Source organism: Corapipo altera, unplaced genomic scaffold (assembly GCF_003945725.1).
Source record: "Corapipo altera isolate COAL_440 unplaced genomic scaffold, ASM394572v1 50, whole genome shotgun sequence".
NCBI classification, from domain to species: Eukaryota; Metazoa; Chordata; class Aves; order Passeriformes; family Pipridae; genus Corapipo; species Corapipo altera.
Genome location: NW_020884889.1, coordinates 5148643 through 5161931, shown reverse-complemented (window position 1 = coordinate 5161931; position 13289 = coordinate 5148643). Strand labels below are relative to the sequence as shown.

The window sequence follows — 13289 nt, the reverse complement described above, 5'->3', positions numbered from 1 at the left end:
TGTTCAGGTACCCCAGAGTTCTCCATCCCACCTCCATTTGGGTTAGGAAGCCCAGTTTCTCCTGTTAGTCACACCTTTCCCCTTGGCCTGGAAATGATGGGATTGCCATCAGCAGTGAAACTGATGCCACTGAGCTAGTGAAACTTGGTTGTCTTTCAAATGCCCCTTTTCTCTGACCATTCCATGCTGCTGTAGTTTCCCATTTATATATTTCTCAGCGTTCGTTTGTTCCCTGTCAGGACACCGATGGCAGAATCTTCATTTATTTGCTGCTGCTGCTCATTCCTTAGTAGGCCCAGCCATTTGTTTATGACAGCCCTTCTCTCAGCAGCACCCAATTAAGATATCTTCAAGTTGATCTTGGATGATCTGCAACCACAGCTCGCCAGATGGGCAGCTGGCAGTGATCTGTCAAAAACTGGGACATCAGGAAATGGGTGGATCTTAATATCAAAATAAGGAGTTTGCAAGCTGCTCTCCTGACAGTTATTTATTTTCCTATTAAACTCATCAATATCTTCTGGTTTCAACCTGGTTTTCCAAAAGAAACAATCCCCTGCAGTCAGCCTTGCCTCCCCCAGCAACACCGGAACTCGCTAGTGAATTTTAATAGGCTTTGACAGAAGGCCAGAGGTCTCAAAGATGTTAGGGTCTTCCATCTTTTCTGAAAATTAAAGGCTTGGCAAAGGAAAGCAACTTCACTATTGATCCACTGGGAGAAGGAAAAAAGCTGTTTAGTGGGAGTTACCTGGGCAGTCAACATGTGAGTACAGCTGGGTGGGCAGCAAAGAAGGGATCACTCAGGAACCAGAGCATGTAATGCTTCTGACCTGACAGTGGGAAAGGAGACTTTGATACTTCTGTGTTTCTCACAGCAACTTAATTAAAAAAAGTTATTACCACATTTCCCACGTGACATCTAGGAGAGTCCAGAAATGCCAAGATTGGGATGCTCTTCTAAGCTTAGTCTGGGTAGGTGAGATCTAGAGTATAACTGGCAGCAAAGGTATAAAAGTGAATGCAAATAAACGTAGTGTGATAATGCCTGTCTGTCTGTCGCTTCTGGCAGTGATTTTGCATCTTACGGTTTAAAATTCTTTAAGGGAGACTTCATATTTTCAAATGCAACTCTTACCTAGTCTCTGAAATTCAGACTGCTGTGAGTTATACCAAGCAGGGCTCATGCAAAGCTTCTAGACAGCTTGGAAGATTCTTTATTTTTCTACCAATTGTTGCAGGAAGCATTGGAGATGCTGTTGGTTAGGTTAGGTTGGGCCAATCTCAGCAAGTTTGGCATTTCCCTCCAATATGGATGAGAACTGGAAGAAGGTCCTGGTTCTTCTGTTCAAAGCAGCATACCCATTTTTATCCATTCCTCCTTTTTTGGGCAAGCCCAGCTTGGTGCTTCTCCAGCAGTTGGTCATTGCAAGGTTTCCCCATGCACAGATCTCGCTGCTGGAGAGTAAAACCCTGTCATAGTGTAGTTCACTGAGCTTTACTCATTCTTCTTGCTAACTGATTTTTCCTCTTGCAGGGATGACAGCAATCCCATGTGCGTGTCTGGGTATATTCCTGGGTGGCCTCTTGGTGAAGAAGCTCAGCCTGTCTGCTCTGGGAGCCATCAGGATGGCCATGCTGGTGAACCTGGTGTCCACAGCTTGCTACGTGTCTTTCCTGTTCCTGGGATGTGACACAGGGCCTGTGGCAGGGGTTACTGTTCCCTATGGAAACAAGTGAGTCCCCAGACAGTTTCAAGGTCTCACAGAGCTTTACCAACATAAATCCATGTTATTGTCCTCGACAGGCAGTGCTGGCCTTCAGACAACCACAGAGCAAGCATGCAGAAGGCAGTGTGATATAGGGCTCTTACCTAGGGATGTTTCCATGCCACTCATTGCTGTGAGAGTTGAGTACCTGTAGCTGACAACAGAATTTTACTAAAATCGGTCAAACTGAATCAAAAGGCGCCAGTCCTGCCTCTGTGCCCTTGGCCACCTGTGTAGCACTTAGTCCATCGCACTCTCTGGTTTCCACTGCCAGCGAGGGACATGCACTGCTTTGTACATTGATTTAAATGCCTGAGGGGAATTTGTAGAATCAGGATTTGGATGCCTGGAAATACAGATATGGTGAAGAGAGACTGTTTGTGGCTCTAGGTTTATTTTTATGTGAGAAATGAGGCCCATGGTGCCCTGTAGCACTCACAGGATTTGGAGACAGTTACTCTGTGTTTTCTTTTCGAGTGCTCCTCAGTATGCAGTGGCGACTCTTTAGAAGATGAAAATTTCAGCCTTTCAGTTCCTCACAGTATTATAGAAAAATACAGAGCAATCTCTAGATCATCTCTTTGGGCTTCCTTGGGGCTTCTCGTTGGGGTAACAAGGCAGCTGAAGCCTTGCATTAGATTCCCTGTTGCAGAGGGATAGTGGCCATGGCATTTCAGTCCCCAGGGAGAGGCTGTAGCCTGGATTTCTTAAAGCTGGAACCCAGCTAGCCTGCCCACTGCTTTTTTGCAATGTGTTAACTCCCCCCCTCAGAGCTGTCTTTGTGAGGCAGCGATTGAAAAAGCTGGCTGATATCATCACACTGTCCATTAATTTCTCTTTCTGTTTCTCTTACAGCTCAACTCCAACCTCATCTCTGGACCCATATTCCCCCTGCAATAACAACTGTGAATGCCAAACTGATTCCTTCACTCCAGTCTGTGGGGCAGACGGGGTCACATACTTATCTGCCTGCTTTGCTGGCTGCAGCAGCACGGTGAGTGGGCTTTCCTCGGGACCTCTCGCCTGTAGGAACAATTCTGAGAGCTCAAGTGAGTGAGGTTAGTGCGTATCTGGTAGAGTAGCTGACCCACAGCCAGCAGTGGTTGCACCCCCAAAAGCTGACCTCACAGCTCAGGTGGGCATGAGCCCTTGTAGTTTTTCACTCTCTTGCATAAATGCCCACTCTGTCTGGCAGCAGTCTACCAGGGTTACCCATGGAGCAGGATGGGATTCCACATCCTTCTCCTTCTCCTCTGGTTTTTCTCCTCAGCATGGAAGCAAGGAACATGAAGATCTGCGCAGTTGTCCAGTGGCAGAACCCAGATCCTCTGTGAGAGCTTCCTGGCCCAGGCTGTGGGACCAGCTTCTCTTTTGTCCTGCAGCTCCTCATCTCCCCTCTTCTCCACCTGCCCATGTTTGCCCTGCCCAACCCTTTTATTCTTTTTCCTCTTGCCCTTTCCCTGAATCTGGTTCCTAGACATCTACAAGCAGATTCTGGTTTTATTCACCCTTTTTTAAGCTTTCCTTTCTTTCCTCTCACTTCTCTCTGTTTCCTTGCTTTGCTCTGAGGCAGCAGTAAGAGCAGTTGTCAGGGGAGCAGAGACTCCATCCAAAGGCATTCTGCATTTTTCAGTTCTCTATATCTAAGAGTTTATTTCCCTTAGAAAACTCTTAAAGACCAAACCATCTCTGTATAAAGAAGATGTGGGGAATTTTTAACAATATCTTAAAAGCCAGCTTTTTCATTTTTGCTGCTGAAATGTTAATGTCTTCTGGGTTATGCTGAAAATGAGTACCTGCTGCTCCCAGGGGTGGGGACTGGTGGGATTCCTACATCCTTGCTCCCTGCCTGGGGCCGTACCAGGCATGGTGATTGCTGCCTCACTACCTGTGTGGAGTCTGTTGGAGGTCAGCCTGGTCACAGGGAGTGTTTGTGGCTGCAGGAACATTAGTGATCACCACATGCAATTATCCCTCCATGGCTTCATCCTTGCTTTTTGAGGAGGCATCAGACCTCCTTTCCTGCCCCAAAGAGACAAAGCACATGCCAGTGCCACTGAGCAGAGGTGCACACTCACTGCTGGCAGTGCAGCCTCACAGCCCAGATCACCCGGGAGCTTGTCCTGCTTAAACCTCTTCTCTCCTCCCTTCCCTCTACAGCCTCAGAGACACAGGCATCCCTTTGAAATACCACAGTTTCAAGTTACTTTCAAAACCCCACAAGGGTCTCCATGAGTGTGTGACACACGTGAAGGTGTTACCTCCTGCCCTCTTTATCCTCCTCCTCCCAACAGGTCAACACCTGGGGAGGCAGCAGGATGATTTTAACAAGACACCAGCTTGTTTCGGGCGCACAGAATTGTGTCTCACCAGCTCACCAAGCCTTTAGCAAGAATACAGCTGGTGTGGTCCGTGGCTGGAGTGTGGGAGTGACCTCCTCACTGTGCAGTTCAGGTCAAAGCTCTGGCTCCTCTGGAAGGAGCATGGTAATAAAAATTCAGCTCTGTCCCTTCAGTTTGCAGCTGCCTGACCTCATGTTCTGCAAGAGAAAACCTCTCAGCAAAAAACTCACTGATCCTCACCCTCTCTCTTACTCATTCCTTCTTATTTTGCCTTTTCATCATCATCCTGGAGTTCTTTTCATCGCTTTGTTTTGTGGGGTTTTTTGCAGTAACGTTTTGAACACAAATTAGTGAAGCAATATAGCATCCTCTGGAAAGGGCATTATCAAAAATTATGGACCAGTTTGGCCATGCAATGGCCTTGAGGCAAAGCCAAATTGCCAAACCAAGTTTTAAACCCATAATCCAGGTAATGACCTGTCTAGAGGGTCTTGTGAATGTTATATGCTTGTGATGAGCCAAGGGTTGCTTTTTACTGGGACATAAAATTCTCTGAATGCTTTATTTAACTTTACTACACTGGATGTTTCTGACTGCCTCGCTCCACTTTTCCTCTGTGAACAATTTCTAAAAGCGATATGTAGCTCAGTTAGTTTTTTCTTTTTCATTTCTTCTCTTTTACTGAGCTGGTTCCAGAGGTGCACCTGTCTAAAAAGCCATAGGAATATTGGTGCTGATAGGCAGAGCTCTGGCAACCCCAGGAGTGTTTCTTTCAAGCCATTCCTGGAAGTGACGCTTGTGTCTTGCTTGTTTGATGCCATTGATTCTCCCAGCCTTTTGGTTGGAGACACACTAATTCCAGCCTGGCATTACTGTTCTGGCATCTCACAGCTTTGCATTGAAGTACCTGTCAGAGCCAGGGCTTAAAGAATGAGTAATTAAAAACATGTAATTCGCATAGATAATCACACCAAACTCAGCATGCTGTTAAAGGTGTAAACTCTGCATCTGTGTAGCCTCACACGCACACAGAAATCTGGGTGTGCAAGCTGCTGGGCAGCAGAGGGTTGTGATAATATGTGGTTGAATGCAGTGGGGTTGCAGACAAGGGAATCTATAGCAATTTTGGCACAGGTAGCAAAAAGTTGCCTCTCCACAGGACAAAGTTATAACTCCATCTTTGATGTTTCCTTGTTTGATGTCTGCGAGTTGTATAGTGTGTGAGTAATAAAAGATCAAAGATCTCCCAGGTAAGAATGAGGTGCAGTGCTAAGGAAGCAGATGTAGTTGGTTCAAACTACTGACACTGCTTCGGGCCAGAACCTTGATGCAAAATTGTTGAAAAAGTGGATCAAGAGGCAAATTTTCAGGCAATCCAGATGGGGATCTGCCTTGTGGTTTGTAAAAAATCACACCAATAGGAGGAGAATCTGCCCCACCATTGCCAGAAACAGGTGGGGCACATCTGTCCCTTGATAAGAACCCATGGAAAATAAGCACCCAGTTCTGCATGTTTGCTGTGATTGGAATTTTGTCCAAGGATTTTTCAGTGCAGGTGCTTTTCTAGACTTAGATGGGTTTTGATCCACGGGGCTGTGTCCAGCTGGTTGCTAGCAATGCACTGCAGTAAGAGCCAGGATCTACAAATTCCTGTTGTCTGTGCAAACACCACATCAGTGGTGCTAATTGTCACCATTCTGAAGCCTTCCGGTGTCAGCTTCTAACTCACAGCACAATAATTTGTTATGTTAATTACTGTTTGCGAGCAGCAAAGGCACTGCATGTCTGCTCCAGCTCTCCTGGAGTTCTGCACAGCAGTCTCTCTTGCCCTCTATGCACTTAGTTGGAAGAAAACCATTTGACTCCTATGCAGAAGAAAGCGATTGGTGTCAGAAAGGTTGGAGTAGTATCCTTGCTGATCCTTATCTTTGGAGGCAGTGAACCAGTAAGTGTGCTTTTGTATGGTCCTAAGAGGACGCCCTTTGCGGAAAAGCAAAGGAATTTCTGCTCAAACATGGTAGAGGGAAAGGGGAGGAGATTTAGCTGGTTTTCAGTATGTTTTATTTTATGGTGTTACTCCTCATACAAGCATGTGACCTGCAAACCCAGCGGGCTGATGAAGACAAGCCATGAATCATTTATGACCGTTTCATTCTGTATTCGTTAAGGGATTTCTTGGTGGTATTGTGCGCCTTAATTGCACTGCCATCCCCCACTCAGAAATTCAGGAGGGTGAGCTGGAAAGTAAGGAAAAAAAAGTAAATCCTTAAATCTGTGACTGGCAAACAAATCTTCTTTTCACATCCTGCACTCGTCGGAGAGATCAAAGCAAAATGCAGTCATTCCACCCTCCTTCTGATCACATATTGATAAAGTTTATCTTGCTTGACTTCAGCTCTTAGCTCAGCACAAATCCCTCTGAACCAGATGTCATTTATTAGCCTTGGAGCGCTTTAAAGTCCAGCAGTGTCTGTGGTGCCAAGTGGTGGTAGTTCAGCCCTCCGTGAGCTGCAGGACCCATCCTGGGTGGCTCCTTCCCAGGATTCAGGGTGCTGGAAGCAGCCACCGAACCTGCAGCCAAGAACAGGGCTGCAGATTTACCTGCTTTTAATGTACTTCAGTTTAATTGCAACAGCCAAGAGGACAGAAGTAAATAAGCAAGTAATTAGAACCATAATTGGGGGATCTTCCTTGTCGCAGAGACACAGATTGTTTCTTTATTCCCCTCCAAAGAGGTATAACTTGGTAATAATTTTGTTGCAGTGACATTTATGGCAGAGACTTGAAAGGAGCAGAAGAAAAGAAACAAGCCAAGGGACAGCTTTCCCTTGCTGGTAACATGCCTCAGAGCTGGCGCTCCTGAAATTCTTTCCAAACCCCCTCCAAACAAGCACTTAGGAGTTACTTAATTGAACATTAGAGGATTAGGAGTTGCTGTTGACAAGCCCTCGTTACAGAGGTCAATGGTGGGGATCACAGCTCTCCTTTCTCCTGACTCCTTGTGCTCCTCTGCAGAACCTCAGTGGCTGTTCGTGCCTCACCTCGGTCCCTGCCGAAAATGCCACCGTGGTTCCTGGCAAATGCCCCAGCCCCGGCTGCGAAGAGGCCTTCCTGACATTCCTCTGCGTGATGTGTGTTTGCAGCATGATCGGGGCCATGGCGCAGACGCCGTCAGTCATCATCCTTATCAGGTAGGACCACGGCCGGGGAACCCGGAGGGTTCCCACAGTGATCCCAGAGGGGCTGCTCAGGGGGTGGGAGCAGGGCTGGAGAGGCCATGGGAACCACTGGGAGCTGCACAGAGCTGAGGGTCCCATAGGGCCTGGACGCCATAGAAACCACGGAAAAGTAAAAAGCTGTGGCAAAGGCTGGCTTTGGTCAATACCCACCTGTCCAGAGTTTTAACTTCTCTCACCCTGGACCAAGTCCAAGGACACAAAGAACTTGGAAGTCTGAAGGACATGTCTTGAGTTAGGCCAGTGTGAATAGGTCGGCAAAAGTAGCTTACTCAAATAACTGACCTTGTGTTATTTCCAGACACATGGAACACTTCACCTTATGATATACATATATATCTAAGCCCACATTTATCCAGAATTACTTAGCTGTCCAGGCTGTCACTTACTGAGAATAATAACCAGGGGCATAAATAGCAGATCCATTTTGCTGCCTGGAAAATTCCAATAAAATTCAATCAATAAGGTCTGTATTAGAAACACACTCTTGAGTGGATTTTGGACAGAACAGCTCTGTGAGGGCATGTCTCCCTGCAGGATACAAAATGAGATATTCCACCTACTAGTTCGCTTCTCTCTTTGCATCTCTGGTAGCTGAAGGGAAATCAAATTTCTGATGATAAATATTGTGGCAAAAGTAATTTGAAGTTTGAAGAGTTCTTTGTTCAAGGAAGCTGCCAGCACCTTTAGGATCCTACATGGAGACATCTTAGTGTTGCCTTCAAATGAGATGTCTGGCACTAGCTGGGAAGAAGAATATAAGGGAATAAGAAAACCGAAGGGAATGTTAAACATACTCAGTTCACAGCTGTAGGAAATAAACAATTCACACTTCCAGATTAGTAACTTCACTCAGAATCACGAAAATGTACAGGGAAGAGCTCTTAGCCACGAGAGCACCTCTTGCGTCACCTAAAGGAACTTTTGATGGACATGTGTGTCCCTGGTGTCCAGGGATTGTTATTTAAAAATGAACTCAGTGTACACAAAGTGGATGTCTTGTCTAGGCAAGTCATTTGTTCAGTGAGAAAAGGAGATGTCTCCAGGTGGCACCTTTTACTCTACTCTAAGGTATGTGGGTTGACTTTGGTATTAAATACAGAAAAGTGGATGGAAGGACACCACCACCAATTAAAAACCCACTCTGAATATTTCACACGATAATTTATTTTTTCCATAAAATAAACTTTTAATACTCCATTTCCTTCATTTCCCACCCAACTGTAGCATCCTATTTGAGCCAAGCCATTAACCACTGGAACATTTTTCCAAGGTCAGATATTTCCTGGCATAAAGGCTTTCTATAGAGCCTGAGGACCTGCCTGAAAACTGCTGAAATTCATCCAGAGGTCACAGGCTTCATGCAGGAGTCATGGTATGCTGTTACATGGCCTGTGAATGTATGAAAGGAGGGCAGGTGATCAGAAGGGTGATCTTAACTTAAAAACACTCGCTGGTTCTAATTGTTTTATCAGTTTTGTCTGATGCCCCCACAGTGTATTTATATAGAGGACCACGTCTGCCACCATGGATGCCACTAGCAGTGGTGCCTGCAGACCTCTGTAAGGAGCTAAAGGAAAAAGCAACTTAAATCTTTGAAGTTCCCCTGTGTGATGAATCTGTTCCCATGGGGATCACTGTCCTGCTTTCCCAGCCTTTATATTCAGTAGGAAATAAAATGCTGTTATAAGGCTCAAGACCAAATTAATGGCTTCTAAAGTTCCAAAGGCTTTGCTGAACCTACCCCAAGAGGATGATGCCAGTAGCGTCCTTGAGCTGAGCGAATTAGAAAGCTGTGAATGTTTTTTTAAAGCACCTTCGAAGGATAACCCTAATACAATAGTGGGTTGTGTTCATAGCAAAAGACACTGCAAACACTGTCTTCCCAGTATAAAAAAATTGCATGCTAAACTCACACCTATGAAAACTAATCCTGAGCATTTCCTCACTGGAAGACTTGAATTAACAGGCTGACTGAACCTCTTGGTCTGTCATGCTCCCTTTCCTCTCTTGTTCCCAGTAGTCTGGGGAGTTTCAGAACCAAAAGTTTTCTTTCCCTCCAATTTTGAACATCTGGAGCCTTGAAAACATGATGGGGAGCTTGTAAACAATGATTTAATGGGATGGGAATTACATTTTTCCCCATCCAATGACAAGATTAGCTGCTGTTATTAATGGCTTAGCTAATTCCTGGACCTATCACATAGGCAATTACTTTTGGGGCTGTAGGCAGTTCAGGCGAAGGCAGAAGAAAAACCCCATTAATGACTTTTTGAAAAGGTGGTGGTGGCATCCTGGCTGACAGCACAGAATGGCCAGGGGGTGTGTTAATCAAAGCAGAACAACAGGAATTGATTTCACTCTCTCCCTCCTTCCTCCCTGCAGAACTGTGAGCCCTGAACTCAAATCTTACGCTCTGGGGGTGCTTTTCCTACTGCTCCGGTTGCTGGGTAGGTACAAAAATTGGATGTCCTTCTCTCCTGTCCTTTTGTCCCTCATGGTAAACTCTATTTTTAACATGCAGAAGTTGAGTTCTTTTCCATGTAGTACTGTGGTTGTCATCAGTGTGGTCTGACACACAGGGATCCAAGCCCTCTCCATGAAGGATATCACATCAAGGCTCCTGAAGGCACTTTTCCTGCCATTTGTATTGTACTAATGGAAGAAAATGCAGTGTTGCATGAGAAATGACTGTTTCTCCCATGGTCCCACACAAACAGTTTCTCTTCTATAGCTGTTATTAACGTGTCAGCAGCTTGCAAAATTACTGCTGTATTGCATATAGCTGAAGTAGAGGGATATGTATTTTCACCCTCCTTTGAGCGACAGGACCTGTGTTACACGGTGGTTTTGTCCCTTCCTTCAGGTCTCTCGGAAAGGAAAACAGAAAAATGAGACAGAGTCCTTGTATCCTCCTGTGGGTTAATATCCCATTAAAATGCATATGGCTGCTCCTCTGGACCAGTATGTGCTTCTCATGTATGAATTAAAAGGGACACGCCAGGCTGTTGTTTGCCTGCTGTTTGTTTCTGGGTGGAATTTTTTTCCCCTTTGGAAGAGACAGCTCCTATTTAAAGCTCTTCTATTTCAGCTTATTAATCTCAGTGATTCAGGACAAAATCCTCTGATCCATCATTGTGTGGGACCATCTCATGCCCAGGGTTTCTGCATGTTGTGGGAGTGCAATTTACTTTTTTTTAGCAGCACCTTCCCTGCCTGACTCCCCCAGTGCCATCACTGAGGCTACAGCAAGACACTGGGAAGTACAGGACAGAAAATCCAGCAGTACCATACATTGCTTTGAATAAATTACCTCATTTATTTACTTATTTTTTTAATACCTTATTCCCCATTAGCTGAAGGGGAAATGGTGCTCCCAGACCAACTTACAGTAAAGCTAGTTAGATTTCCATTGTTTTTGGTGAAGTAGCTGCAGTAATACAAAAAGCTCCATCAAGTAAACTTATCCAGAGCTCAGATAACTCAAAGGGAAGCTTCTGGGGTGACTTGGGTCAACTCTGGTTCAAGCCTTGCAAACACAGCATTTTCTTTAGCTGCTGGTGCTGCTTGTGAGTTTTGACCTGTCTTCAGCTCTGACTGGCTGAATGTGGAGAGTCAGCAGGCAAGTGTGGGAGGAGGATGGCTGTGGGCTGTTGTTTCCAAAGGAAAAAGTACTTAAGGGGAGAGATTATTCTCTTTTCTTTGCTCCTTTTGAAAGAGAGAAGCCTCCTGAGATAGCAGCATCTTGAATTCCTCTAAAACCAGGCTCAGACATATATGCTTAAGTTGAACAGATTTCTTCTTTTTGTAACAGTAAAGAAGCCATAGTAAGAATTTAAACTCAAATCTTTATATGTTGCTCTGTCACTAAGAGATTCCTGTGTAATAAGACAATACATCCTGAAGCACAGCAGCAATGTAGCTTAGAACACCCAGAAAATGAAGAGAAAGGTACTTTTCAATATGAGCAAGGGTATCCAAATTGTGCCCTTAACAACCCGAGGTTTGAGAATAGCTTTACTGATTTATTTTAAAAGCTTTTCAGTTCACCTTTAAGCTTTGACTTAAGAAGACAGTGATGATAGCTGTTTCTTGAACCAAAGGAGAGTATTAAATACAGGAGGTATGAGACCCAAAGGTGCCATCGTAGCTAATAGATTTCAATAAGACAGAAACAGCTTTTTTATGCAGCCCTACAGTTTCAACAAAGAAATATATATGTATATATATATATGAAATTTTTGCAACACTTTGCAGTAAGAGGTAAGACATGATTGACTCTCTTTAATATTCACTGTAATAACATGAAACGTGACTAAATTCTCCTGGTATCCTCCTGCATGTGTTATCTTATTTCATAGGAATTCTGCTGTGAGAGGGCAGCAGAACAGTGTCTTCATATAAAAGCGTTACTGCAGTTTCTCAGAGAAGAGAGTAAAGCAATGCCATTGGAGCCAAATGTGTGGAATGGAATTGTCTGGAATGGCAAAGAGTTTCAGACTTGTAAGATCCTGGATGCATCCTTTCTGGATGGTGTTCACCATGCATCCTAGCCAAGCCTCCAGGGCACTTCCTTTGATTTTTTCCTACAAGCCCATGTTGTTGTTTGCTTCTTCTTCTAACATGACTAAACCCCACAGGAGTTTCCAATCTGCGTTGCAACCCCTCAGCTCCCTTGTCTCAGGGAGTCTTGTCCTCTCCTCTGCTAAAAACAACCCAAAACACTCACTGGTTGATGAAAGTTTTCCATATACACATCCATGCCTGCATTCACAGAGGAGTAGCTTTGAAGTTAAGTGAAAACAGGCCCTTCCTCAAGTGTTATGAGGAGCAATTTCCAGGCCAAATTATTGTGGAAAGCAGGCAAGCCAGCTGAAGCCAGCAGATGGGGATGGTAGCTCTCTCTGAAGTTCAGCTTGTACATCTCCAAAGCTTTGTATCAACATCTCTCAGCATGTTAACAAGCAGGGACTCACACCTCAAAATTATGATCCCAATCCAGTTTTCTCTTGTTCCAGAAAGCACAGGGCTCCTCACTGCCACATGTGAATGTTACCCCCTGAGATGCCATCCAGCAGCAGTAGGCACACAGACTGCAGTCAGCAGCACATCCTCTTGCTTTTCTGTGGCAGGAGCCCAGCTGAATATTTAAAATCCAGGTTCAGTGTGTGGTTGTTCACAGGTTTCAACAATAAGAGTCTTTTAACTTAAAATGTCTGGAATTTCCAGTCATTGAAATGACAAACTGAGAGCTAGCACTGACATTTTTTCCAGAACATAACCAGGTTTTTAGATGTGATGTTTAGAAACTAGTGTTTCTAACAAACAGATTGTCTTACTTTCATATCATCTGGTTTTATTTACTACATTTGTGCTATTAATGACTGGTTAAAATGAGTGCGAAAAGCCCATATAGCCTTTCTTAATTCCAGCATTTATTAACATAGAAGGAAGATCAAACAAAATCTGCAGAGCTCTAGTCATCAACAAAATAAAATAAAGAGATCTTAGTTACCACAGGGAACAGTGAAGACAACCAATTTATTTGTAGTCTTAGGATACACGTCATGAATGTCACTACTTTGCTCATGACAAGCTGAAGGAAAGTATCTTTTTTAAGCCTGGAAATCCAGGTTAATGATGAAACTGGATCCGAGATTAAACACTTTCCTGTCTAAAAACTGCAATCCCTGTGTCTGTTTTCATATATATTTATAGAGTCTCAGGCATCACAGCACCTACGGAGGAAGTGATACCATCAGGGCTATGTTGTGCCTACCTGCTGTTGGATTTCAGTAGATCCGTTGCTCTCCTTTGCTTGCTGTCTTTACCCACAACAGCGACTTTATCAATCAGGGTCTTTTCCCAAGGGTTATCTGCTTCCAGCCGCCCCCCATAAATACAGCAGAAGGAAGAGAAATGGTTACATTATGTTAGAACGTTCA

At 44.5% G+C, this 13289-nt stretch overlaps 1 protein-coding gene across 1 annotated transcript in view; it reads left to right on the top strand.

Annotated features, from left to right (window-relative positions):
- The window catches only part of SLCO3A1 (solute carrier organic anion transporter family member 3A1), a 137111-nt gene that overhangs the window by 116057 nt on the left and 7765 nt on the right, over window positions 1–13289 (top strand). Inside the window, exons 6-9 of the mRNA XM_027644494.1 lie at window positions 1535–1733; window positions 2622–2760; window positions 7124–7299; window positions 9730–9794. Coding sequence (XP_027500295.1) covers window positions 1535–1733; window positions 2622–2760; window positions 7124–7299; window positions 9730–9794 — 579 coding nt within the window. The remainder of the gene's footprint in view (window positions 1–1534; window positions 1734–2621; window positions 2761–7123; window positions 7300–9729; window positions 9795–13289) is intronic.